This window comes from Centrocercus urophasianus, unplaced genomic scaffold (assembly GCF_019232065.1).
Source record: "Centrocercus urophasianus isolate 14NV4802_14NV808 unplaced genomic scaffold, USGS_Curo_1.0 seq_9, whole genome shotgun sequence".
Classification (NCBI taxonomy): domain Eukaryota; kingdom Metazoa; phylum Chordata; class Aves; order Galliformes; family Phasianidae; genus Centrocercus; species Centrocercus urophasianus.
The window spans coordinates 39,835,506-39,862,007 of NW_024885532.1; the positions used below are offsets into that span (position 1 = coordinate 39,835,506).

At 40.8% G+C, this 26,502-nt stretch overlaps 1 protein-coding gene across 2 annotated transcripts in view; it reads left to right on the forward strand.

Annotated features, from left to right (window-relative positions):
- The window catches only part of SESN3 (sestrin 3), a 38,555-nt gene extending 12,456 nt beyond the window's left edge, over window positions 1-26,099 (forward strand). The window contains exons 2-11 of one of the 2 annotated variants that reach the window (XM_042838699.1): window positions 10,814-10,879; window positions 14,488-14,685; window positions 15,000-15,182; window positions 15,576-15,812; window positions 17,317-17,464; window positions 19,410-19,525; window positions 21,894-22,084; window positions 22,509-22,653; window positions 23,520-23,643; window positions 23,904-26,099. In XM_042838699.1, coding sequence (XP_042694633.1) covers window positions 14,491-14,685; window positions 15,000-15,182; window positions 15,576-15,812; window positions 17,317-17,464; window positions 19,410-19,525; window positions 21,894-22,084; window positions 22,509-22,653; window positions 23,520-23,606 — 1,302 coding nt within the window. In that variant the 5' untranslated portion in view covers window positions 10,814-10,879; window positions 14,488-14,490 and the 3' untranslated portion in view covers window positions 23,607-23,643; window positions 23,904-26,099. Of the gene's footprint in view, window positions 1-10,813; window positions 10,880-14,487; window positions 14,686-14,999; window positions 15,183-15,575; window positions 15,813-17,316; window positions 17,465-19,409; window positions 19,526-21,893; window positions 22,085-22,508; window positions 22,654-23,519 lie in introns of both variants that reach the window. The other variant, XM_042838698.1, reaches the window with a different exon arrangement.
- Window positions 26,100-26,502: the final 403 nt, after the last annotated feature.

The window sequence follows — 26,502 nt, forward strand, 5'->3', positions numbered from 1 at the left end:
ATTGCTTAGGTAAAGCCAATTCACACCTGTATTATTATATACCTTTTTTTCTTAATAGCTTGTATAGAATAAATAGTATTTGGGAACCAAATCTGTCTTAGTATTGCAGCTTGTCTAACAACGTTGGAATAGCTGTAGTGGACCAGATTGAAACCTAGTGTCCCAGCAGCAGCCAGTGGGAGGAACCAAGGAGAGAGGACACAAAGCAGAGCATGGTCATGGTGGTGCTCCCATGGAACTGTCTCCCAATCTCTAAGTGTCTGCAACTTGAAAACTTCCCAAGCTAGAGGCAGTTTCCCAATATTTAATGAATGCCCCTTCATTCTTTCTTTTCTGTTAGCTCCAGTGATTTGCTTATGAACCCATACAGAGTTCCACAGACTCTTACAGCAAGGATTTCTATGCCTTAGCTGTGCACTGTTGAAGTGTTTCAGTACTGTTATTTGGCCTTCTCATCTGTGACTTGATTTGAATCCCAGCTCTCTGTGGACTGTGGCAGCCAGGAAGCCATCAAATAAAATATCTTGACGTGCATCTGACAGCAAGTACATAATTTCAGTTTCTTTCCAAGACCCAAGCTACTGAAATCCTACATGGAAAATATGGCAAGAAGGTAACCCAGCTAAGCACATCTCCCTTTTTGTAATGGTCTGGATGAGAGGATTTGTTTTTCTGAATTTTAGCATGTTACTTCCGTGAGTCTTAAGATAGTTCTTGCACATAGATTTAAAATAAATCATGTGATCATTTTGTACATAAAATCTGTGGAAAAAAGTAGTTTGAAAAACCATGTTTCTGCCATCTGTGTGACTTTCCTCTGTCTCGGAATAGATTGAGTTTTATATAGTACCTGGTAAGTGAAAGGTGCTTGAAAGCATTTTCCTGCAGCAGCATATTCTGGGATACCATTTGTTTTCTCTGGAATACTTTTTATCCCCTGCAAATGCTGCAAGGACATGGAGTTACCAAGCTGGAGTTTTGGCAGGGACACATGAGGAGCTTATTCCTGGATTCTGCAATTTTACTACCTCCTTGAGATGCAGCTATCTGTGATACATTGCAGGTAATGAATGCTGCTTTACAAGAGCATCAGCCAGCACAGCCTTGTTACTTCATATAGTCAGTCACTAGCAGTTAAAGCTGGGGAGGAAGCAATTTCAGCGAGGTGGTGCAGAGGTCAGAGCCCAGCTTGTTCCCCTGCAACTGCAGGGAGATTGAGATGCTAATCAGAGGAGGATATCGTTGTTATTTTTTCCATTAAAGTGCAAAGATAGGACGTAGAGATCTGTTCACAGCGAACAGAAGCTGTCCAGCTTCATTGCCTAAATTTTGTCTCTCCTTTTGCTGTAATCTTTGCTGAAATGACAGCATTGCTAAAAGAGAAGAGATGACAGGATGCGGCCTTGATGCCAACCGCTGTTTAAACAGTTCTCCCAGTCTGTTCTTATGGCAGCTCCCAGTGAGGTGCACCTTCCTCAGAGTCCTGGTGGTGATGAGCTCTGCTGGAGTGCTGCAGTGTTTGAAGATGCTCTGGCATGGATTGCAAAGCCTGTTAATGGTTTTCTTCAGAATACATCATTGGAGCATTTTGATGTTTGCTGCCCTTGTATTTATCAGCTTTCAAACATTTTAGCATATTTGAAATCCAGTTTAAAACAAGTCAGCTGCTTTGTTCACAGTAGAAGGATACTGTTATTGATTTACGATACGGATGAATACCATTCAATCTTACTTGCTTACAGGGCATGTATTTCCAGACAATACTTCTATTAAGAATTGAGCAGAGCATTCTTAGGAAGCAGCTCTGCCAGGGTTACACAGCAGATTTACATAACCCTGGGCGTCTTTGTCTCTCTCTTTTTTAATGTCCACCAGTTATGCCTCTCTGATTGGCGGCACACCCAATAACCGTGCGTGCATTTATGAATTGTAGTATTTAACTGTTGAATTACTGTATGCTAAAGATAATGTGATCTCTATTGGCGGTTAATTTAGGCATTAATTCAGGCCTGCTGAAGCAGCTGCCGCTTATCTGCATGTTCTGTCAAACATTTGCTCTACCCGTTGGCTATCCCAGCTAAACCACTGACGTTTTCCAATGTAACTTTTGCCCTTGATTCCTGATGCTGCTGATACAGAAAATACTCTTCTGCCATGCTGGTAGGATTTTGAGTCATCCTGACCATCACAAGATGATCTTCTGTCCTGAGGGCATTTCTGGGGAGCGTACAAACCTCCAGTGCAGGGAGGGAACGAGGCACGGTTGCCTTGTCTGCTCCGTCAGGGACTGGTAAGAGGGGAGTTTTCTTTATTTTTTCTTTTTTTCTTTGGTGGCTGAATTAGACCAGAAGACCAGTTTGGTAGCAGTGCAAGCCTTGCCACTTAGCAATGGATTTCTGTTGATCTGCAAAAGAAAAGCAAGTCGTGCTGTGACAAAGTTCAGTTCATCCTGAGTTGGACATCAGCTTTCTTTTTTTTGGTTGTAAATAGCATCCAGCTGGCAAATTGATTTGGGTGCCAATGTTTGGTTAGTTTTGTTATCTGATAATGATGCAGCATGAATAACTTTTATTTTGGGGCTTGTCTTAAATTAGATGGAAGGGAATATCTACCAGCAAGTAAACTGAACAATCTCTCCTTTTCATCTGTTAATAATGTTTAGGCTTGGTTATTGGCCTCTTGAAGAAATCTTCTCATAGATAGTTTTCCATTTTTTGGGTCAGGAGCCCTGCTTTCTCAGGTAGAAATGTGCTCTATACTTATCGTGACTAAGTTACAGATATGTCTTTTATGTCATATATTCGGTTTGGTTTCTTAAATAAAGAACTGTCTTGCAGCAAACTCATTACTTGGATGTTTGACTTGAAGTCATTGCCTGTTAGATTCCAGGTGCAGCTGAACGTTCGTTTTGGTTACTAGCTGTCAATAACTTGGAAACTAACTCCAAGATAGAGAAGGTGTAACAGCACAAGTGGGACTAACAGAGGAAGTAGGTGTGGGTAGGCTTTCTTCATGAAAAAGGATGTAGACTTTTCTGCCAGTAACTACACATTCACTTCTGAGTTTTCCTCCTGTAGGTTGAGCGTACCGGATGTCTTTCAGAGATTGAGGAACTGCTGTTGAATTTCTGCTGCATGGCCATCCATCTTGGATTGGGTAGAAATTGCTGCCCTTTGGTTTCTAATTAGTGTGGGTTGTGTTCTTAATAGCTGGTAGAGGGATGGGAACTTGGGATAGGCTTCCTTTTATTGTATGGAATCCAAAAGGGCTGTAACCTGTTACCAGAGCAAAAGCTCCACATCAATTGTACTGCACTGGCTCCCTTCCCAGCTCCTCGCACCGCTCCATCAGCTGTTAGGCACAAAGACGGTGAATTCTTAACATTAAGGGTGGCCTTTAAGTATTTCGAAATGCTGCTCCACAGGGAAAAAAAAAATATTTCCTACAGTTTGACTTCCTCTGCGAATTTTCATCTTTATCGCTTAGCTTGCTTTCTGGAGTTGTACATCCTGTTAAGAGGAAGAAAGCGTTGCAAAACCACTTGAAATACCGTTAATAAATGACTGTAGGCCAAGACTTCTACTTTGTGAACTCTAACATTGTGACATTGTCTCCACTGAATATCTCTTTTATTAATTCTGGACATAGTCCTAAATTGAACCATTTTAGGAATGGGTCAGTCCTAAAGAGGAGCTCCACACTGTCAGCAAACGGTGTTGTGTGTTGTTTGTGTTCAAATTATTCCTTTTCACATTTTCTCTTTTGTCTTTTGGCTTGTTCTCTGTTTTTCTTTCTCTTTACAGAAATTGCTTTGAGGAAGAGAACAGCAAGTTTATGCTTCTAATGTGCATGCATCCACATTTTTGAAGTTGCAACAAAAGTTAATTTGACATGACTTGCAGATATCTTCTGAAGCTGTAAAACTTCTGATTCTTAACTCATTAAATGCCGTAAACAGATTTCATTTCCTTAAAAATGATGCACCAACGAATGTCAATAAATTTCAAAATGACACAGCTTTAATGTGTAAGTTTTTTGTCTCTATCAGTTGGAATCTCCCAGGAGTCCTGAAATGCGAAGACAAGTAAACTGTCTGTCTTTCCTTTTAGTCAGGGAGACTGTATGTAGTTTTCAGTATAATACTAATTCTCTGTAAGTGCATGAGAAGTATTCATGTTTCTACCTCAGATGAATCAGGAGTGTCATTAACTTCTGCCACATTTCTGATCTGTTCTTCCTTTTACCTAGTTAGGTGGATAAAGTAAAATGAAGCTTGGCATATGTAGAAGTAAACAAGGAAAGTTTTGAAAAATAGTAGAAGCTAAGAGTCAGTGTCAGGTAACTTTCAAAATGTTCATTCTTTTTCTTTCTTCTGTCTTCTATGAGGATGGAATAAACTGGTAGTCTAGTATAACCGTAAAATTGTAGGTGTTGCTGAAATCTAGAACATTTGGCACATGTGAATGAACCCTGCTCACCCTGCTCTTTGCATCCAAGAGCCAAAAGTGGAAATATATCCGATGTATTCAGTAAGCAGTAACAGACAGTAGGATCCAGTGTGGAGGTAAGGTCTTAACCAGAAGCAGCAAATAATGCTGCCTGTGCCATGTGAACTAAAATGTGTTTGTGTACACAAAGCTGAATCCAGAAAGTAGGGTTCTACAGCATCAAGTCTGAGATTGAATGAGTATATTTCCATTTTGAAGAATTGTAAGGTAAACAAGAGGCTGTGCCAAAATTGATATCTTCGGGATGATTCAGTCCCAAACTAAGAGTCCTAAAACCAGTTTCCCACTTGTATCCTCAGTATTCAAACACACAGTGTAGCCAGCCAGGCTCAGCAGCTGACTTGGCACACTGGTAATGAACTGCACTCTGCGACCCATAACTAGTACCATGATCTCAGTGTAGGCACTGGGTACCATTTAAGATATCTGAGAGTATCCACAGGGATTAATAGATACGGTACGGGCCTGTGGGAAGCCCATTCTGGTGTGGTGGTTTTGTGCCAGGCGTGAGACCCCAGGGACACTTGAGTGGCCCTCAACTCTGCTTTTTAATGCTGCCATATTTGCTCTTGCTGTCTGCTGGGAAAAGAGTTGAGGCTCCTTGCTGAAATGGAGGCGTCTCAGTATAGGTGTCCTAATGAAATATAGGTGTCCTCAGCTTCAGGTTATTTCCTCAGATGCTGGTGTGTGTTATAAGGAAAGAGATCGCAGAATTTAAGTAACAAAGTTCCTGAGAAATGCTAGATGGCAGCAAAATTACTGGAAGATGATAATACAAGAGAATATTTAAAAATCTATGAAAAAGGAGGGAAAGATGAAGCTTAGGGCTGGATGTTGTTGCAGTGCATCCAAGACTGACCGACTATTAATAAAAAAAAATTGAGTCCAGGAAGCTATTAGAAAACTCATATTGAATTGGCTGAACTTCTTCAAGTGCTGACCAAGAGCTGAAGCACTTTGTTAGTGCTATAAATAATGATGTTTCAGAGCAGCAAGTCTTGGTACTTGGAAGGTGCAGCTGTAGTATTACTGGGAGATAACCGACTAAATTATTTTTCGTTCAAAGAGCAGCCTTCTGAATAGTAGTTATTGAGATGGAATAATGAGAAAATGCATTACTCCTTCCTTCAAGATCTCAGAGAGAAAACGAGAAATGCTCTTGACTGGACAATGTCAAATTGCCAAAGAAAAAAAAAGCAAAGCTTTATTCTGCAGTTAAAATTCCAGCATGTCAGAGAACTTCCTGGTTGTCAAATATATTTGAATTTTTTAGTGTATTATTCCTTCTAAGTAGCAAGCAGAGGCACATGTACAACATGGATGTAGAAGCACAGTGGGCAGCAGTGACAGTATGGGTTTTTGTTATAAATGAACATAATGTTCACAAGATAGAGTAGCTGTGAGAAATTCTTAAAGGGCACTTGCTGGATAGCTAATGAACAGATTCTCAGCATGCTCAATATAGAATACAGAGTAGCTTAATAGTGTAGTAAATCGAATTGAAAATGTATATGATTTTTATGATTTTATGATGGGGAGACAGTAAAACGTGAATGGGTAAATAATCCAAAGCTAGAAGTATTTATAATATCCTATGCTGGGAACTTTGAAGTATAAAAAATGATTTATACAAAGTACCTGGAAAATGCAAAAGAGAAAGGGGAAAAAATAATGTAGGAGTAAAATTCAGAAAGAGAAGTTCTTAAAAGGAGCAGATGAAGACTATTGAACTTACAGAGATTTCACTGACTCTTTGTACTTCTGTGGAGTAGGAAAGCTATGGAGACTTTCCTGTTCCAAAGATACATTCTGTGCATGGTCAGAGAATGGCCTTTGCAGAGGGAAACATCTGAGGAAGAAGTGTCATAAAGCAGTGGAAGAACAGAGTAGTAGGGCAGAGGGTGGATGGTATTTGCTCTTTTGGAAGCATTGGAGAGCAGACATGAAGCAGAAGATTAGACAACCTGGGTATTAAGCAGGAGGTGGGAGTGCATATCATTCATGTTTTTTTTAAATAGGTAATGATTAGCTGAATGCCAGTGGAGAGTCTAAGAGATGGTTGGAGAAGGATAACCTCAGCACAAGCATGGCTTAAAATAAAGAAATAAAACCCATCTTGGCTTCCACAGTGGGGGAGAAGTATTAGAGAAAGTCAGTAAATACAGTGAGTAGAAAGTACATTTTCTTAGCCTTCCATCACTACTGTACCTGTTTATCCAAGGGGAAAAAAAGTTTACGCCTCAGGAGAAAGTAATTTTGGGATGCCCTTGGGATGTATGCGTATGGGATCCAGTGCTATTTATTGCCCCAATGTCTTTCTGGTGATTTTTGTGCAAGTGATGGCTCTCAGCCTTTCACCAGCCGTCCTGAGCCACTCATGCTGTTCTGGCAGCTGAGAAGTTGCAGAATTCCCTCATGAGGTACAAAACGTTTCTTTCCAATGATTTGGTTTCCCCACAGCATGACCATCTTGATGTGCAGGATGAGTTAGCTTGTATGCACAACTTCTGTGCAGAGCTTCCATACGCCCCAAGCGCTGCACCAGCCTGTGCTTTACATGTTCATAAGGAAAGAGATCACAGAATTGAAGTAACAAAGTTCCTGAGAAATGCTAGATGGCAGCAAAATTACTGGAAGATGATAATATTCAACAAAAAAGTATTCAAAAAAAGGTATTAAAAAAAAAGGGATTTCTAAGCCAGCTGTTTGATCAGCCCTGCCAGATAATGGCTCCATTTTCTTCTGTTTCAAATAAAATTAACCTCCTTTTACAGCTTGCTAAAAATAGTCATTTCTTTGCAGCCTCAGGACACAGTGACTCATGTGATAGCAAAGAGGAAGAAGTTGAATTTCTTTAAAATTCAGGCTCAGACAGGAGGGCTGCTGCAGGCCAGCTGCACTCTCAGCTCGCAGGTGTGGCTCTGGACCATGCTCTCAGCTCTGGCCCTGTCCTCACCAAGGCAGCTCAGCAATGCTTCTGGTGGTCAGAGGGAACCTCCTGTGTTCCAGTTTGTGCCTGTTGCCTCCTGTCCTGGCACAAGGTACAGCCTTTGGTATTGGCGTGCTTTGGCAGATCACATCCAAGGAGGAAGATGTTTCCCACTGTTGAGTGTGAATTGCACATTCACAAGAAAAATAGATCCATTTCACAACCTTTCAATTCTCGGTGTTTAGTTCATGACGAAGTGCAGCTTAAGGACAGAAAGCAAGTCATGGATGAGACCCACTCAGGGCTGTCTTTTTGTGATTTCCAGCGGCTCTTCTGCCAACACGTGTGTTAGTGTGTCCATCACATCACAGCAGGCCACTGCGGAGCTTGCACCTCAGCATGAATTGGGCCCCATCTCATAGAATGATAGAATAGCTCAGGGTGGAAGGAGCCTTAAAGATTATTGGCTTCCAATCCTTGCCGTGGGCTGGTTACCCCCCCCCACCAGCTCAGGCTGCCCAGGGCCCATCCAACCTGGCCCTGAGCACCTCCAGGGATGGGGCGGCACAGCTATCTAGTCAGCAGTGCCAGGGCCTCACTGCTCTCTGAATAAAGATTTTTTTTCCTGACATCTAACCTACATTTCCTCTCTTTTAGTTTAAAGCCATTCCTCTTTGTCCTGTCACTATCAGACAGTGCAAAACCTGAGCTCCCCTTCTGCTTATGAGCTCCCTTCAGGTACTGGAAGGCCGCAGTGGGGTCTCCCCAGAGCCTTCTCCAAGAAGCAGCAGCCTTCTCCCAGCAACCTTCCCTGGCCTGGTTCTCCTTTCTCATCTTTGAAGCTCTTCATTATCTTTCTCTCTCCTCATCAGCACTTCCAAAAAGATTCTTTTAATTTTAATGTAAATGATGTTGGTTACAAGCTTTTAAGATCACGTATTCATACTCCAACAATGTGTTGATAGAGGAATAGCAGAAAGTGGCTCATGGATGTGCATATGGTATCTTGGTTGCTGAGCAACCTGTTCCTTGGTTCATTTAGCATAAGAATCCAATTTCAAATAAGATATTTGGGACCCCACTTGACTTACTTTGCAACAGCCAGTGGGGATGAGTTGAGCAGGAAATTGAATCAGCTTTTCTTGGGAAACAAAAAGCTTTGCAAGAATGTCTCATCTTGAAGGACCACATATCTGAAGCATTGTTTGCTAATTCCCATGTTGTGTAGGTTTTAAATCCCTACTTATATACAGCTTGTCCGGGAGAAGTGGTTTTCATCTACAGTTCAACAAAGCCACTGTTATCTTACTTAGTGATTGCAAACTTCCCATGTTTTTATTAATAGCGTCCTGAGAACTTGTACAGCTTGATCATTTTTGCTCTTATGATGATGAGCTTGTGTTAACTGGTTTCAGTAAAACAGAAGCTTTGGTGTAGAGGCAGCAAAATATTTTCTGTTGTTAGAAGGGAATAGTCTACACCACTAGAAAAAGTTCAAGGCAGCCATGTTGAATGGGGAAAGTAGGTAATGGAGGTCGTAGCCTCTTAAAAGTAGGATAACAGTGCTCTTTTTTGCTCCAGTCTGACCTAGATGACCCATTGGGCAGTCTGGCAAAGTGGGCTGTAGCTCAGAGGGCACTGATACAGTGATTCAGCTCTGCTTTCATTCTGCGCTTTGGCCAAGGGCTGTTAAGTCATCTCCCTCTCACAAACTGTTTCCTCCAGGTATTTGATGCAAAATGAAGGCTTTCAAGGACTTGATGTCCAAAAACCCTTCCTAAAAACAGTGATGTACACCATTAATAGTAATCTTGGAAAGCATTTCTTTTTTGAAGGTTGACCAAGATGATTGCTGGCAAAAGCAAGCATTTAAAACTAAGAGAAACCTTCTGAGCCTTGAATAGCTGTATGGAGAAGAGGTTATGTAGGCAGATACCCAGTCTGTACTTTTTTCACTACTTTAGATGTGTTACGTGTGACTCATAAGGAGTATTTTACAATGCTGTGGGGCTGTGACAGCAGGCAGTGGTCACAGTGAGTTGTCTCCTGACTACTTGTTTTCACGCACTGGATTCTGCTCAGTTCAGAAAACGAGCGAAAGCATGCATGACTGCATTCTTCATCATTTAACAGCTAATTACTCCAAAGTAACAAATTTAATTGTCAGGAGAGAGTTTGTTTTGGAACATCTTTCCTGAATAATCACTGCCGATTTTTGCATGGTTTTGTTTTTTTTTTTATACTCTAATTTAAAAGGGAAAGGTTGTTCTGAAGACACAGAACAGTTACGCATTTCTAGTGTCTTCATTTCCCTGTGTGTACATCTGTGGCACTTTCAGACCCACACTGATCTTTGTGTATGTGGCCGCTATACATAAGCCTGCCTGGTAGAGTCACTGAAGTATTTGAGGGTCATTTGTTATGGAAAACCTCAAACTTTTATGCTTGGGACATGAAATATTTGCCATGCAGATCTGATACTGCTGTTGATGGGTAACTTATTAAAAGTGACTTCTGCTGCAGTGTCATTAGGGACCTGAAGAAATGCACAACCATAGTTTGCAGTTACATGGGATACAGCTGTAAAGAAGCAAAGAAGAGAGGCAGGTCCCTTCCCAGCTTCTCTTTGTCAGTGGCAACAGATTGAAAATCTCCACAACTCCATTTCTTATCCATTATTAAACAAGAAGTCCGCTTGCTCTTGTTAATCTCTGCCTATTATCAAAGAACACGTAATAATTGTTAGGCTCCAGCTCTTCTTCCAGCTGCAGTTGGCACACCAAGAGGTATATGGCATGCTTTGTTCTTTTCTGGACTTGGCAGCTGAACAACATAGTATTTTTGTCTTTGTTTTTGGATGGAGTCTTTACCTGGGCCTTGCTGGTGTATCTGGAAGGTGACTGGGCTTTTCAAGCCACTGGCAAAACAAGTGCATGTACTCTGCTAAATGCTTAGAATCTGATTAGGTTCTTACATTGAAGAAAATGGCTTCTTGATTATAATTCCTCAGGTGTGGCCTTTGTGCACATAGTGGTAAGGACAGCTTTTTTTCCCCCTTTGCTTTCAAAACTCCTGTTCAATCCAGCAAATTGCCAATTTTAGCATTGTGCCACATTTTTTATTGTTGTTGTCCACATATCTCTAATTGGACCAGTAATTTTCTTTTTGGCCTTGCCAAAATTCATGCCATTTGTCTGAGCAAAGCACAAGGGATGCAAATCCAGTGTGGGGAGATGGCTTCTTGTGTACTTGACTGTAAAGCATGCAGGTGGCCTTGGGAAGAGAACCAAGCCAAGGCCTTTAGATCTAACTTGCAAGATAAAGTGGGCTAATGTATTATTCCTCAAACTGATTGAATCGTATGACTCTTCTGCAGGAAAAAAGAGTCCAAGTCTCTCCACCATTAACAAGAGGACCAAGTGCCTTTATACCTGAGAATGAGGTAAGTTTGCAGTTAGCTGGGCTGAGTGTGAGGTGACTCTTAGCGTGGAAATACTGAAGAACAGTTTTACCATCCTGCCTGCCCAGGGGAACCTGAATGAGTCCCTTTGGGAGCTACAAGAATGGTTTAAGAGGAGCAAGCTCCAGCGGGTAAGAGCCAAGCTGCCCTTTCCTGCATGTGCTGACAGCGGAGTTGCTCGCAGTTGCCCACGCTCCCCATGCCAGCCCTGAGTGCTGCTCTGCTCTTTCCACAGGGGATGATCCGTTCTTACTGTTAATGTCAGGCCTAAGGGGAGACCTGTCCGTACTCCGACAGAACATTATATAGCTCTCAGGGCAGTACCTGACCTTCAGTTTAAGTCAGCCTACAAATATGACCAACTTCTGAGACTGTAACTGTGGTTCTTAAGAGAATTTATGGTTGAAAGGAACAGTTTGATTTCAGCCTGAAGATTTCTGTGCATTATTTAGTATTCAGCTTAAGCCTTGATTTGCACCTCGCCACAGTAAATAGAAGCTTTCCTGTGCAGTAGTTCCCTTGCCCTGAAATTAATCTTCAGAGTATTATTTATTGATTGACAAATTGTTTGGGATGGCAGACTATAAAAATAGGGCCTTTTTTTTTTGTTTGCTTTTAAATACTTAGTAAAAGCAGATCATTCACATGCTGTAAGAGCCAAAAAGAAATTTTTGAAAGGTAGGATATCTGCTGTTCTCTGAGTCTCTGTTTATACATGGCGAAGATGTGAATCTAGAAACAGAGTAAGTGTAAAGCCTGGCAACAAGAAATACAATGAAGTCAAAAAAAACCCAACAGATATCAAAATGAGCCTTGCAGACTGGAGAAAGAGGAAGCAGAATGAGTTTCAGCCAGCCCAGCTTGTGAGAAGTACTTCCTTTATGTATAGAACATGCACTTGAGATGCTGAACTTCATAATGATGTGGTTTCTCTTGTTAAGAGAAAAATTGCATGAAAAGGAGAAATGTGATTGTAATTAAAATAACAGCATACAACATTTTGAGTGAGTAAATTCTTAATGAATTTATTTTACAACTGATACGCTTGGTAGTAGGTACTAGCTAAGGGTACAGGAGGAGAGCACTGAGTAGTCTCCAGAAAGGAGCAGCAGTAACTCAGAGCTGGAACCTCCCTCTACCTGTAGGAATGAAAAGTTATTCAGAATCATAAACCAATTTTAAATATTGTTTGTTGAGCAAACAACTGCTTTTTTCCCCCATTCTGTGACATTAAGTAATATAGTAGGTAGGAAAGGTGTGGTTAGAGCCTGATTGTATGTTCAGTGTCTCACAAAGTTTGATAAAAACACTGGTCTTACCAAAGTTTGGTTTATTTTCACGATGTATATGGGCAGGTAATGAGGAGGAAGTACATGTGCAGTGTGAAGAGATTTGCAATATACGTAGGGATAAATCTTGGAAGCAATAATGCTGCATACTGCTGCGCCTTGTATTGCAACAGTGCAGTCCTACAGGAGTGTATTTCAGTTTTGTCAGCAGAATGTTTTCTCTAACTTCTGCTAAGATAGATGGAAAATTCCTGCCTAGCTGGAGAACAGCACACCAGCAACACAGCATGGCTGAAAAGTAGAATTTCCTCAAGGAACTACTGCATGAGACAAAAGTCTCTTACACATCAGGAAAGTAAAGTTGCTGAAGAAATTGGGGGATTCCTTAAATGGAGTGAGGGGTGTAAAATACAAAGTGAGATAGACTGATTTCTAACTCATGAATAAAACACTGATGGCAAAAACATTCCAGAGAAAAACCAAATTGACATGATTTCTGGTGCAAAGCAAAGAAAGCTGTAATAGTGAGGAGTGACATGCACAGTAATAACGGGGTTGCCAAACTGCTTCTCCACTTTGTCTGTGGGCCCGTAAATTCAAACTGGGAATACAGAAATGAAAGGTGGTATGTTCATAGAATCACAGAATGCCCTGGGTTGAAAAGGACCACAATCATCATCACGTTCCAACCCTCTGTTATGTGCAGGGTTGCCAACCAGCAGACCAGGCTGCCCAGAGCCACATCCAGCCTGGCCTTGAATGCCTCCAGGCATGGGGCATCCACAGCCTCCTTGGGCAGCCTGTTCCAGTGTGTCACCACCCTCTGTGTGAAAAACTTCCTCCTAATATCTAACCTAAACCTCCCCTGTCTCAGTTTAAGACCATTCCCCCTTGTCCTATCACTATCCACCCTTGTAAATAGCTGTTCCCCCTGCTGTTTATATGCTCCCTTCAAATATTGCAAGGCCACACTGAGGTCTCCCTGCAGCTTTCTCTTCTCCAGGCTAAACAAGCCCAGTTCCCTAAACCTTTCCTCATAGGAGAGGTGCTCCAGCCCTTATCTTGGTGGTCCTCCTCTGGACTTGTTCCAAGAGCTCTGCACCTTTCTTGTGCCGGGGGCCCCATGCCTGGATGCAGTGCTGCGGATGGAGCCTCACAAGAGCCGAGTAGAGGGGGGCAATCACCTCCATGTCCCTGCTGGCCACCCCTTTTTTAATGCAGCCCAGAACACAGTTGGCCTTCTGGGCTGCAGGCACACACTGCTGGCTCATGTCCAGCTTCTCGTCCACCAGGACCCCCAAGTCCTTCTCCACAGGGCTGCTCTCAAGGAGATCTTCCCCCAGTTTGTATAAATACCTGGGATTGCCCTGGCCCAGCTTGGTGGAAAAAGATTTGGTACACAGTATGTTCATCAGCCCATCGCCAAGAAGGAAAACATGCTTTGAATGGAGTTGCTCAGCAAGAGTTGTGTCTTCTTGGTTTTAGGCACGTTTTCTGTCTCTGTATGGTAAATCTGCTAAAATGGCTTTCCATTTCATAGTGCTTGCAGCAGTAAGCTGGCTCGTCTAAAACTGTGCTGTTTCAGGATAAATACTGGGTATTTTAGCCTTTTGCTTGTAGCTTCAATGGTGAACATGTTTAAAATGGCAGTTCTTGGTGATAAACACTGAGTAATAGTACTAATACTGTGTCAGGGCTTGCAGTTCAAGAGCTGCTTGCTTGTATTGCTTCATTTCATCTTGTGCCCAAGGTTTGGATCAGCTGGAATAATTAAAGAACAGCTTTTGTTTAAAGAAAGCATTAAATTCTTATTCTAAATAATAATTGAATGTTACAGACAAATTAGCATTTGATCTCCTCTTCAATTATACAAACCCAGCTGTGGTAGATTGCCAGACTGTTTCTGTAATTTGGTTACGTAACCCCACTCTTCTCCATTAGTTTCAAAATTGGTTTTAGGGCTGAGTGTTTGGGTAGTGTGTGTCTCTACAGGTTGACATCCATAAAGACTTTACTTTCCATTTTTGCTCACTTCCAAGTCTCCACACAAATTTTACATGTAGCATCTGAGAGTTTAGCCATTTTGGAAAGCTCTGCAGAAAATGTTCTGGTTTTTTGTAGTCAGTTAGTAGAACAGCAGTCATATGGTGCTCAGTATACAAGTAACATCTGTGTGCATATTCACTTATTAACAGGCGCATGTATACATCTAGATCTTCAGAAGTTTTTTACACAAGCCAACATTTCATACTACAGTATGTTTCTCTCCAGTATCGTAAGTTTCTCCATCTTATTTTGCAGGTGATGCAAGCGAATGGTTTGGATGAACGTACTAATCTTCTTGTGGAAGAATACTCTACATCTGGCCGCCTGGACAACATCACACAGGTCATGAGTATCCACACGCAGTACCTGGAGTCTTTCCTCCGCAGCCAGTTCTACATGCTGCGCATGGATGGGCCCCTTCCTTTGCCATACAGGCACTACATTGCTATAATGGTATGTACCAATGGGCTACATTTTCTCCCATGACCTTGACTTTCTTATTAAAAAAAGAAAAAGGAAGCCTTTAGAAAGAAGATGCTAGTATGTTCTAGAGATCCCTTGCAACCTCAATTAGAGCTTGTGTTGCAAAGTAATCACACTTACAGGAGAACCCTCCCTACTGTGTAGAAATGCTTTGCAATATAAAACATGGCCCTTTGCAATCAAATTGTATTTTTGTTTTGTGTTAATATCCTGTTTCTACCTGCAACAAAATCACATTACTCGCTAATGTGCTGATCTTTTCCCTCTGTGTTTAATTATCTTAGGCCGCTGCCAGACATCAGTGTTCCTACCTAATAAATATGCATGTTGATGAGTTTTTGAAGACTGGTGGGATTGCAGAATGGTTGAACGGTTTAGAATACATTCCCCAAAGGCTGAAAAATCTGAACGAAATAAACAAACTCCTTGCACACCGGCCCTGGCTGATCACGAAAGAGCACATTCAGGTACCTGTTGAATTGTGCCTTGTAGTAGCAGTAAATGTCCAGTAATAAGAACTGCTGAGAACTAAGCTATGTCTGGTTAGACTTTTTTTTACCTTGAGTTAAAACATTTGGGGAAGTTCTAGAGCATCGAATAAGCCAATAAATTCTGCTGTGTGACAAAGGCAACAAGATTTATTTTTTAGAAGTAGCAATGACTAAAGTAACCCTGGGAGAATTGAGGTAATATATCAGGCCTCTTTCTTTTAATCTAGTGAGTGTTTGTGTGCGAGAGGAGTATGGTATTTATTGGAAGAAAGGAATTGATCCCTTTTTAAAAGTCATGCATAGCATCTTATACAAAAGCTGGGGGCCAAAAGAAATTTTATATTTACACTTTTTTTATTCTCATTTCAGAAACTTGTCAAGACTGGGGAAAACAATTGGTCTCTTCCTGAACTGGTGCATGCTGTTGTCCTGTTGGCACATTATCATGCCTTGGCAAGTTTTGTATTTGGTAGTGGCATTAATCCAGAGAGAGATCCGGATACATCTAATGGAGTCAGACTTATAGCAGTCAACAACTTCTGTGTCTGTGATCTTGCCAATGACAACAACATAGAAAATGCATCCCTCACAAGTAGCAACTTTGGGGTTAGTGTTGCAAGAAGATTCTTTTTGCTTGCCTCTGTTTTGCATTAGAAAGCTTTCTTCCATTCTTTCCTGTTTAAATTTCAGGGTAGTTTGAAAGTTTTTGTCTATTTTCTGAAACGCTTGGGTCTGGTTACTCTTACATTAGCTTTAGCAGTTGCTGTGTAATCCTTTTCAAAACCACACTGAAACAGAGGATGATAGTTAAAGTAATGTGATTTTAATAGCTAATCTCACAACCCATTGAGCAAGACTAAAACTATGCTTCCAGTTGGCAACTTAAAGTGCCAGTGTCTGCAGATGGCGTATCACTGATAAGAACACGATGTTACCCATGTTCCGACCATGTGGAATGAAAAAAGAAAGGGGAAGAAAGCAGCAGAGGTCACATTATTCATTTTGACTTCACGGTCTGTGATCACAAAGCAGGTTGATTTTGAAGAACACTTCCATGTGGCTGAGAGGAAATGTCTGAAATAAATGGCATGGTTCTTCACGCAGGTGTTCTGGTCTTGAGTGAGCCAAGAGAGGACTTAACATAAATGCATTTTTTTTCCTAAAATTGCCTTTGAAGAAAAGTCCTTGAATTAATATCAGTTGGTGAATTAGCCCCATCTCCTTTATGGAATATAAGGATTGCGAGCAGAGTCAGTAGATGCATTTTTCCAAACCAGCAGTCAGCTTGCAGTGTGAGTTTGTGATCCATCAGTTCCATTAGCACATCCAAAGTGAAGTTTTGGGCTGTAAGACATGCCAGCTTAAATCAGCAGGATGTGTTACTCTGCGTTGGTAGTGGGCACAGGGCTGCTGCTGGCTGCGGGTAGCTTGGTAAGCAGGTAGTGCTACACTGAGAGACATTCACAGTTAGAGGCAGAAAACTGGAATCAAGAAGAAAAGGTGGAAAAGAAAGACCAGGCAGTTCACCTTGTGGAAAATGGTGAATGCAGATCACCAAGCTCCAAACTTTGATGCATTTCTGTAGAAGAGAACAGTTTTCCACACGAGAACAAGAAGAAAAGCTCCATTTAATAGTTGTTCTGAGCACACAGAATGAATAGAAATTAAAAAAGAAAAAAAAGGAAAACTCTGTTTTTCTGTCTCAGGTTGTGTTCCTGTAAGATATTTTGTATTACCAGTAGATTGAGTAAAAGTACCATAAAGGTTGGCTTCATATGCACATAGGGCATTTAGCTGTCTTTTCCTGAGCAATCAGAATGGGGGAAAATGCATTTTAAGCAACCGTGTTCTCCATGTTCAAACACAGCCTCTTCCACTGTTAATCGTGCTGTAGTGTGCTGTGATAGCTGAGAGCAACACCTACCTCTTTCCTTCTCCTGATTTTCTGAAAGCTGTTTGTCTACACTCTGTATTACACAAGGAATTCTGGCTTAAACTTTCATATTTGCTGCTCTTTTTTTTTTTGAGAACGCTTATTGTTGAGCATGAACTGTGAAGATGACAAACTGTCTGTCTTCTGATTTTAAAGAATGTCTTGATGTTATTGCAGATTGCAGATTCCTTAAGTGAGCTGGAGGCCTTGATGGAGAGGATGAAGAGGCTGCAAGAAGATAAAGAGGATGAAGAAGCCTCTCAGGAAGAAATGGACACTCGCTTTGAGAAGGAGAAGAAGGAGAGTCTGCTAGTAATTAGTGGAGGTATTTATGTATTTATGCTTTTTCAGTTTAAGTTGGATTTTTTGGGGGCTTTGCATAAAATAAAGAAAGAGTAAAGTTCAATGCCTACAGCATTTTTGTCCATTTCTTTGTGCTGGATCTTGGCTTAGTAAAAGCGTGGTAAGGTTCGCTTGGTTCATCTCTTTAACCTTTCCTTATTGGCAAATACCAGCATCCATTTTGCTTCTTGAAATTTACCTTTTGTGTGTTTAGAAAAATAAAACAGAAAAAAAACATAGGTTTCTGTAAGAGTTTGAATGTAAACCCCACTTTCTTTATATGCTCTGTGTTTTCAGATTTATTCATTCGTGCCTCCTCTCTAACTTGCTGTTTTTAGTGATCATTCTTCTGTGCTTTTCTGTTACTGGTATGATGTCAGAGATTGCTTAGCGTTCAGTTTATTTCAGACTATTTCAGTTTTCATTTCTAACAAATGATGCAATGAAGTATTCTGTACAGACACCAAGGTTTTTTTTCCCAATGCTTTTTCCCAAAGCATTTTAAGAAGATAGTTAAGACAATCAGAATCTCCAGCCATCTCTTTATGTTAGGGGTTGCCTGAGTATCATAGCTTTATCTCTTTGAGGAACAACTCATAAAATGTCACGAAGTGTATGGACAGTATGAATTTAATTGTATCAGTCACTTCAAAGAGAATCTGGTAAGAAAGCCAAAAATATGCACTAGTGGTGAATTGCTGCTTCTTGTTCAGAATACAAGCCAGAACAAACACATCTGAAGTACTTCAGGTTTTGTGCACCAAGCCCAAAAGAGAGGAAGAGTTCTGTGAATTGGCAGTGATTGTTTTGTGGCTTTCTAAGAATGTCCAAAAGCTCTGAGGCAGATTTCCACCAACGTCATGGTTGGATGTTCAGAAGCGGACATTGTCCATTCTCACTTAGACAGACTCAACTGTGTCGATGAACTGAGACCCACTGCGGTTTCATTTTCAAATTTGAGGTGAGGAGTCTGCATGCATCATGTCTTGTATCCTTCCAGGGAATCCAGCACTGCTGGGGTGTATGAATGCAGGTGTTAAATTCTTCACTGAGCAGATGCTGCTCAATCTTCTTCCTACGCAGTTATGTTTTGATTGTTTAATGAGGCAGTGAGGAGATAAAGCACTTCTGCAATTCTTAGGCTAACCGACTTGTGGACATATGGCAACTGTTCTGTTGATGCACGTGGAAGCAGGCCAGGATTGTAACATCAGGGTCAAATGCAGTCAGCTATGCAGTAGTCAACTTCTGCAAAGGTAGTTACACAACCAGGCCACCTGTTTATTCGGGAGGGAAAGATTGATTCCTGATAGAGAACCTGCACTTGCTTAGTGACACATTTTGGAGCTCTTTGAAGATGCCTGGTTACTGGGGCTTCTGGCAGAATTTCAGCCTGTGCTATAAAGCTCTTCACTTTCATGTAATTTTCTGTTGATATTTACAAGTGCAGAATTGCATTGCTCTCTTGTTCTTATTCTGGGTTGTTACAGATCACAGTTGATGTAATTCTGGACACTGTACCTGCTCATGTACAATCTGCTCAGCATAACAATCTGGTTGTCAACAGGATTATTTTTCTGTCTCTTATTCTAATCTAATAACTTTACTGACAGGATTCATCTTGTCTAAGTTACCTAGCCTGTCTCAGAAGTGAACTGAAAGAGGAGGACCTCTCCAGAAGTTTAGCTTATCTCTTCCCATCTTGGAGAAGTAATCTTGATGTCCAGTGTAGGCTGATAAGTAGACTCCAGGAGAAGGATGGACTCCATACAAGCAGATGAAGATGGACATTTTTCCTTCCTTCATACCACACTTTTCCTTTGCACATTTTTAAGTTGCCTTCTAGCTGCAGTAGAGTGGTAATTTGAAGTCAGAGCTGACTCCTGTGCTTGCCTAAAGCAAAGCGTTCTGCTGTTTTTTTCTCACAGCATTTGATGATGAAATGGTTTCTACAGATGTCTCCCGCTACGTTGAAGATCCTGGGTTTGGGTACAAAGACTTTGCACGGCGAGGAGAAGACCATCTGCCAACATTCAGAGCTCAGGTAGCGTCTCTTTAAAGCACGTTCGCTCAAAGGATATATGCAGCTGTCATTGCAGGACAAGGTGAAGTAGTGGGGCATGTTTGTTACATGTGCTTTTTCGTGTTATGGTCCGTTAAATAATTTGGAATCTTCTATAAATTTACCAGCAATGAGTCTTTTACAATTTGTAAATCTCAAACAAGAGGAGATTTCATTTTCAGTCGCATTCCAAGCATTAGCAGAATTAATACTTGAAAACTGTAAAGCGTATCACTTAGTCTGGAATAAAAGCAAAAGGTAAAAAAGAAAGAATCCTTTTCTGTCCCTCCAAATGTGAAAAAGACCATACTGGAAGAATACTTTATTCCTGCCATTTGTATCAAGTGCTCTCTGCCTTGAGTTATCAGTGAATAGATCTGTCTGTGTCTGTGAGAGTGATTGGGTGAAATACTTCCTGGAGATGCACCACAGCACTGAAATTTGAATGTCTGAAAAGAAAAAGAGTTCTTAAATGTGATTACTGTAACACTGAGGTTTCTGACTCTTTATGAATATATAAATATTCAGTGCTGTTGAAAGAACTGTCTTCTGTCTGTACCGTGTCTTACATATGGTATCTTTGTCCATGACCAGACTCATAAGCTTCTGTATAATATATGATGCAGCAGAGACCTTCTAGATGGTTCTGTTCCAGGTTATAGAGTAGATTCATAAGCAGTCTAGTGATAAATTGTAAGGAATGGAAGAAATCTAAAACCGAAACAGAGAACTTCAAGTAAAGCACAGTAGGTGCAGTATAACTCCATGGTCAGAAGATGTATCCAAAACTTTAAAATAAAAAATCTGTGATCACTTTCAGGAAATGTATTTAGCTATATAGCAGCCATTGCTGGTCTGGACAATTTACTCTGTGGTCTTCATATGAGTCTGAAGTAAGTAGATACTGCCAAAAAGAATAAGGCAGAGTCAGAGCCTGTAAATCAAACATACTGCTTAAATACTTTAGGAACAGCAGGCTCCCATGGAAAAAAACTCAACCAAAGTTGAAATTGGAACTAAAATGTCTCTGCTCTTAAATAAACAAGACAGCTTCTGGCCTATATTCAAAGGAGTCACCTTAGCAATTTAACTTTATTAGTATGGCCTACTCCAAATTCGATGTATATACCCACAGCATCCAAATAGTCTGCTATTAATGCTGCTTAAATTGAAGCAGCATCACAAAACTCTGCAATAAATCCGAACCTTATTCTGTTGAATCAAGACTATCATTTGTGTCTGTGCATTTAAATTCTGTGATAGAAAGAGGTACTTCACACACAGCAGAGTGTCTTAAAACGTTACCACGATTGCTATAAATCAGCTGTTGTCAGTAAGCACTGCTTTGCCCCATCCTGGGGTTTCTGTTTTTGAAGCATTTGTGATGTCCCTTGGATGTACTTGACATCTCTGCAGGGCCAGGTAGATAAGGCATAGCTCCCAAACTTTGTGGTTGTTTGGACTGGCAACTGGAGGTCAAGTGGGACCTGGAACATTTCAGATGTCACTGAATTCCAATTTTAAGCAGCTGAACGTTATCCTTCTTGATACTTCCCTTAGTCCTAATCAGGGATTCAGTCTGGTAGATGAGCTCTAAAGCAAGTGAGTGGAGCCCTTGCCCCACAGTACTTCTGGAAAACAGCCAGGCAAGAGAAGGATGTGGAGATGATGCCCTCAGTTGTAGAGAGTCTGTGATGGAGTAACGGAACACTTGTCAAGGATGTGGGCAAACTAACATGTTCTGTATAACCACAACATGGAGAGTGGTTGTATGCTGCTCTAATGCATACAGGGTCATTCTCCTCTGCTGCTGATGCCATGCCATCACCATGCAAAGATTTCCTATTCCTCGTGCAAACAGGCATACTTTTGCTCTTGCAATCTAGCTGCTTGGCTAAGACCTGAATTTTATTACTTTGTTCAAAGATTTTTCAGCGCTTTGCCCAGTGATTGTACATCCTGGATGGAAATGCTCTGCTTCTGCTTGGAGTTAAGCACTAAAGCCCCCTAGAGGAATAAATTTCTAAGTTTTGCAAGTCTATCTTGTTCAGAATGGCACTGGTCAAAGTAGCAGAGCAGTGAAAAATTGCCTCTGCACTTCAGAACAAGCTGGGGCTTTTTTCTCACATAGGATGGTGATAGCCAACCAAAGATGGGCAGTTGTGATGTGACTCATGGAGAAGGAGACCTGGCAGAATGGAGCAGGTGATACCAACAAAAGATTCAAAATGAAAGATTCTTTGGAGGAGAGCAAAGCTACTCACAGACAACAAAAAGTGTTGAGCTGTTGAAAGAATCTCAGGGACTTCACGTCCCTTGTATATTTATTTCTTTCCTTTTTCTCCTGCAGGACTATACTTGGGAAAATCATGGCTTTTCCCTCGTGAACAGGCTTTATTCTGACATCGGGCATCTCCTCGATGAAAAGTTCCGGATGGTGTATAACCTCACATATAACACTATGGCAACACATGAAGATGTTGATACAACTACATTAAGAAGAGCTTTATTTAACTATGTCCACTGTATGTATGGAATCAGGTATGGAAGAAAACCCCTGGCTAAGGAGTACATTCAAAACTGTATCAGCACCAAATGAAAATTGAACGGTGTGAAAAGCATCATCTTAGACTCTGGGTGTAGAGGTGGAGGTAGTACCTCAGTCTGGAAGTCGAGTGGTTTCTCTGCCGTGTCAGTAAAGCTTTTACTTCCAGTGAATTATGATTATGAGTCATATAAATGATTATGAATCGGGTTGAAACCAGCCTGTATTCTCTGCTCAGAAAAGACAGCATCCCAGTAGTGAGCCTTTCCCCTGTTAGCAGAATGCATTCTAGCATATATAACAAGTGCTTGAATTCCTAAGCGTAAGAACTTAATGTTGCAAAAGATCAGAATCTAATGCTGCAAATGACCGTGCTTTTAAGAATGCCTGTCCAACAGAATTCCTGCCTTTGTCATGTAGGTATGATGACTATGATTATGGAGAAGTTAATCAGCTACTTGAACGCAGCCTGAAGGTTTACATAAAGACAGTGACCTGCTACCCAGAGAGAACTACCAAGCGCATGTACGACAGTTACTGGCGTCAGTTCAAGCACTCGGAGAAGGTACGTGTTGCACAGCCAGACTGGCTGCACAGAGGCCCACATGCTGTTCATAGATGAAACTATGGTGACTCCCTGCCTGTAGCAGAGGGTCAGAATTAGATGATCTTAAATTCACTTCCAGCCCAAACCATTCTATCATTCTGTGACTCCTAAAAATGGCTTTATTTAAAATGTATTTCCCAAACTGTTTTAACTAGAGAAAAACAAATGAGATTAATTCATTGAATGTTAAATATCAATCTTATGAAAATACTTAGTAGTGTGCTGGTGGTATCGATCATTTTTTTGTGTTTTTTCTTGCTTTGAGTGACTTCTGCATAAAATTGAACTGACATCTGTAATAGAAAAGTGGATAAACTTGGGAATGCAGATGCAGATGCAGTCAACCGTGCCAATGCTTTGGATTTGTGGATCAAAAAAGAGCTTACTCCATATAAATATAATCTTCACAGTGCTTTTCATCAATAAAATTGTCAACATGTCTTCAGATATCTAAGTTAAATACTTCCTGACAGGTTCAGTGCTTTCATGCCTGCCTGTCCGGTGTATAAATTGTTCCTTATTCTATGTTCCTATATGGCATTCATAAGTGGTAGAAAACCAAAGAAAATATGATTCTTGAAGAGCTATGCTATTAGGGTACAGAAGTGGTTTTGTTGGGACTTTTCAGATTGAAGGTCCCTTAAAGCAGGCAATGTTAGTTCGTCATCCCAAAAGGAACTGGAGTCTTGCAGCAGGAGCAGGGAGAAAGGACCTCATTTCTTGACGTGATACTTTGCTAAAGGTTCCAGATGGTGGCATAAATAAATGAAATAAATGATCCTGCATTCAGGGGTGAACTGAACGTCTGATTTAATTTCTAACAGGTTCACGTCAATCTACTTCTAATGGAAGCTCGTATGCAAGCAGAACTTCTGTACGCCCTTCGTGCCATAACTCGTCACTTAACCTGAAGCATTCACTGGGAGGGAGTAAAGGAATTTTTACTGAGTACGTAAAGACCTTTTGAAATAGATACACACCAGAAGCTGTTTGTGATGTAGCATCAGGTTATTCGATTCTATAGTGTCAAAGTTAAGCCGTGTTTCTTGACGGCTGTAATGTGCAATGACGTGTTTTATTTTCTTGATGCTTAACATTACTAATGATAACAAAAGTAACACTGAGGAGCACTACTCTGCATTGTTTCCGGTTGGATTTCTGCACGGTGGTCAGAATCCTAAAACTCTTTTTATTATATTCAATTCTAGCGCTTTGTTCTTTAAGCAAGGGAGTGAAGTGCTTAGAGACTTCTTTTCCGAGCAATCATTTTTCAGTTTAGTGGAGTCCAGCAGAAGATTGGTTCTGCCTGTTCTGAGAGCGTGCCACCAGCTCATAACTCTGACAGAGATGCACGTGCTGTGTTGCATTGAATTGCCCACTGGATTCTTCTGTGTCTCCTGGAGACTGCCTGCCAGTCACTGTCTTACTACAGCAATTGAAGGTGATGTGAAATGTGGATGCAAACCTTGACCACGCTTTAATGTGAAATTAATCATGACAAATTCTACAGCATGCTACTGAAGTGCAAAAGTCATCTGCTTTATCGTGTCTCTTCCCAAGAGGAGAGCCCTCAAAATTTGCCATTTCAGCTACACTTACTGTGTTTGAATCATGCCTAATCTTGTTTTACTGACAGCCACCCTCAGTTGTCTTTACAATGTCCATGCTCATCACACGTTGCAGTTTGTTGAGTTGGCACCTATAAAGCTGATACAGGCTGACCAAAAATAGGGTTGTGGGGTTCTTGCACTCTCTTCTTTCTCAATGTTTTAAATAAGGAAAGTAAAGGAAGGCTAGCGTATCTGTTCTGTCGTATTGGATGTATAGGAATTTATTTCCCATAACTTCTTCATAGCATGAAATGTTCAAAGCTTAAAAAGTTTCTATGCATTAGTGTGGGTGAACAAAAGAAAAGTGCAATATTAAAAAAAGCAAGCTTTTTTCCCTATCATGTCACTGCTAAAGTGTCCTTCTTCTATAGCCATAAAGAAATTGTAAAACCAAATTTCTTTATTGTCTAAGGCCTAGCAGTTTTGTTTTAGCTTTTGTGGCTTAAGACAACCTGATACTGAGATGCCAAAGCATCCCCAAAACAAAGCATTCTTAGACAACTGGTAATATTGGGGAAGGGAAGAAATAAGCTGCCAAAAATGTCACACTTTTGTGCTGTTTTCTGTTGCTTTTGACTAGTTTTAAGAGCACAAAATGCTGATATTTATAGCTTTATTTTGTATTGCATTTAATGAACCAGTGAAGTGCCTAAAGAGATGCTTAAGCTTACCCAGTAGGATGTAAGTTGTCACTGCATAAACTTTTCTCTCAGTTTGGACTTTCCGTAGTACTTAGAGGAGAGTGACCTTTCTTTCCATTGCATACACGCAGAGCTCACTGGATAGATTTACTTTTAGTATTCCGTGGTATTTTAGGAGATAATACAGGATTTCTATCTGTTGATGACAGAATAGTTTCTGAAGAATGATAATATTACTGGTGCAGTCATACTTTTCATTGAGAAAATCGTGGACCAGTGTGCATCTGAAATGGGTTTGCTTCCCTTTTCCCGAGGCAGTGCCGTGACTTCGCATGTCGGTTTCCCCGCTCTGTCCATCTGCTCCAGCTGGGAAGGCTGAATGATTGTACACTTGGCTGCACTTTCCAGCTGCAGGTCCTGCATGTGGAAAGCTTTTGAGGAAGAAATCAGTAATTTTTCTTTCTTTTCTGAAATGTAATGTTGGCTATTTAGACAGCTATCTGATAGACAGCATCAGAGTCTCTTCTAGAGAGATCACTGGGTAAAACATCAGAGGTGTTTATTTTTATAGCTGACTGCAGAGATTCCTCGGAAGCGTTAGGACATGAAGATATATGAACTTAGATTAGCTTTCTTATTCCTACCTATTGTAACTGTAGTGGCCACCCCGAATGGCTTTTGTGCATACAGCAGGTCTTCTGAGAGGCCTTTTCATGCAATACTTCTTTCTTTTTCCAAGTGATGACAACTGTACAGTACTACTTTAAATTCCTTTGCTTTGAAAAGTCAAGTATTTCTCAAGAAGCACAGCTGAGCTCTGGAAAGGAGGTGAAACTGCATTTGGGTAAGGAATATGACGTCTTGGTTTTCCTTCAGAAATGCGAAGGCTCTTTGAGTAGGTTGGGTTTTGTGTTTGGAAACATGAGTGCCTTTACTTCTTTCCTTATGAAATATACTTGCCAACTCAGATGCCTTCTGAGCAAAGTACACGAGCAGATTTGAAATACAGAAACCATAAATGGATCGCTCCATAAAATTTGTAGTAAGTCAGAAATCTTTTTCTTTAAGTGCCATATCAAGTCACATACGGCCTGCGAGACATTCCACTGCAGGAAATGTCGAGTAGTTTGCTGTTCCTTTTTTTTTTTTTTTTCCTAATATTAAAAGCAAACTTGAAACTTCTGAAAATGTTTTCCATGTGGCATTTTTTTTTCCAGAGCATGGCATTTACAGCATAACAGTTTAGAGCTTAGTTTTTATACTCAGATTTATGATTTTTAATAGACGTTTGTTCAGAATAGCTCTTTAAAGTCGTGCAGTTCTACCATATGCTTCATGCATGCTTTGGGTCGCACTGTGCCAAATTTTCACATGCAAGTGTTCTTGGATTTTTTGCGTTTTGAAAGCACTCATGAATGTGAATCTTCACGCTTTGATCATTAATATTATTCTGGGGAGTACAGTAATTGTTGGAAGTGTAGATACTCTCCATCTGTGTTCCTTTATTGGAATTGATATTTACCAGCATTAATGTTAGTGCACAAAATCCCAGCTGT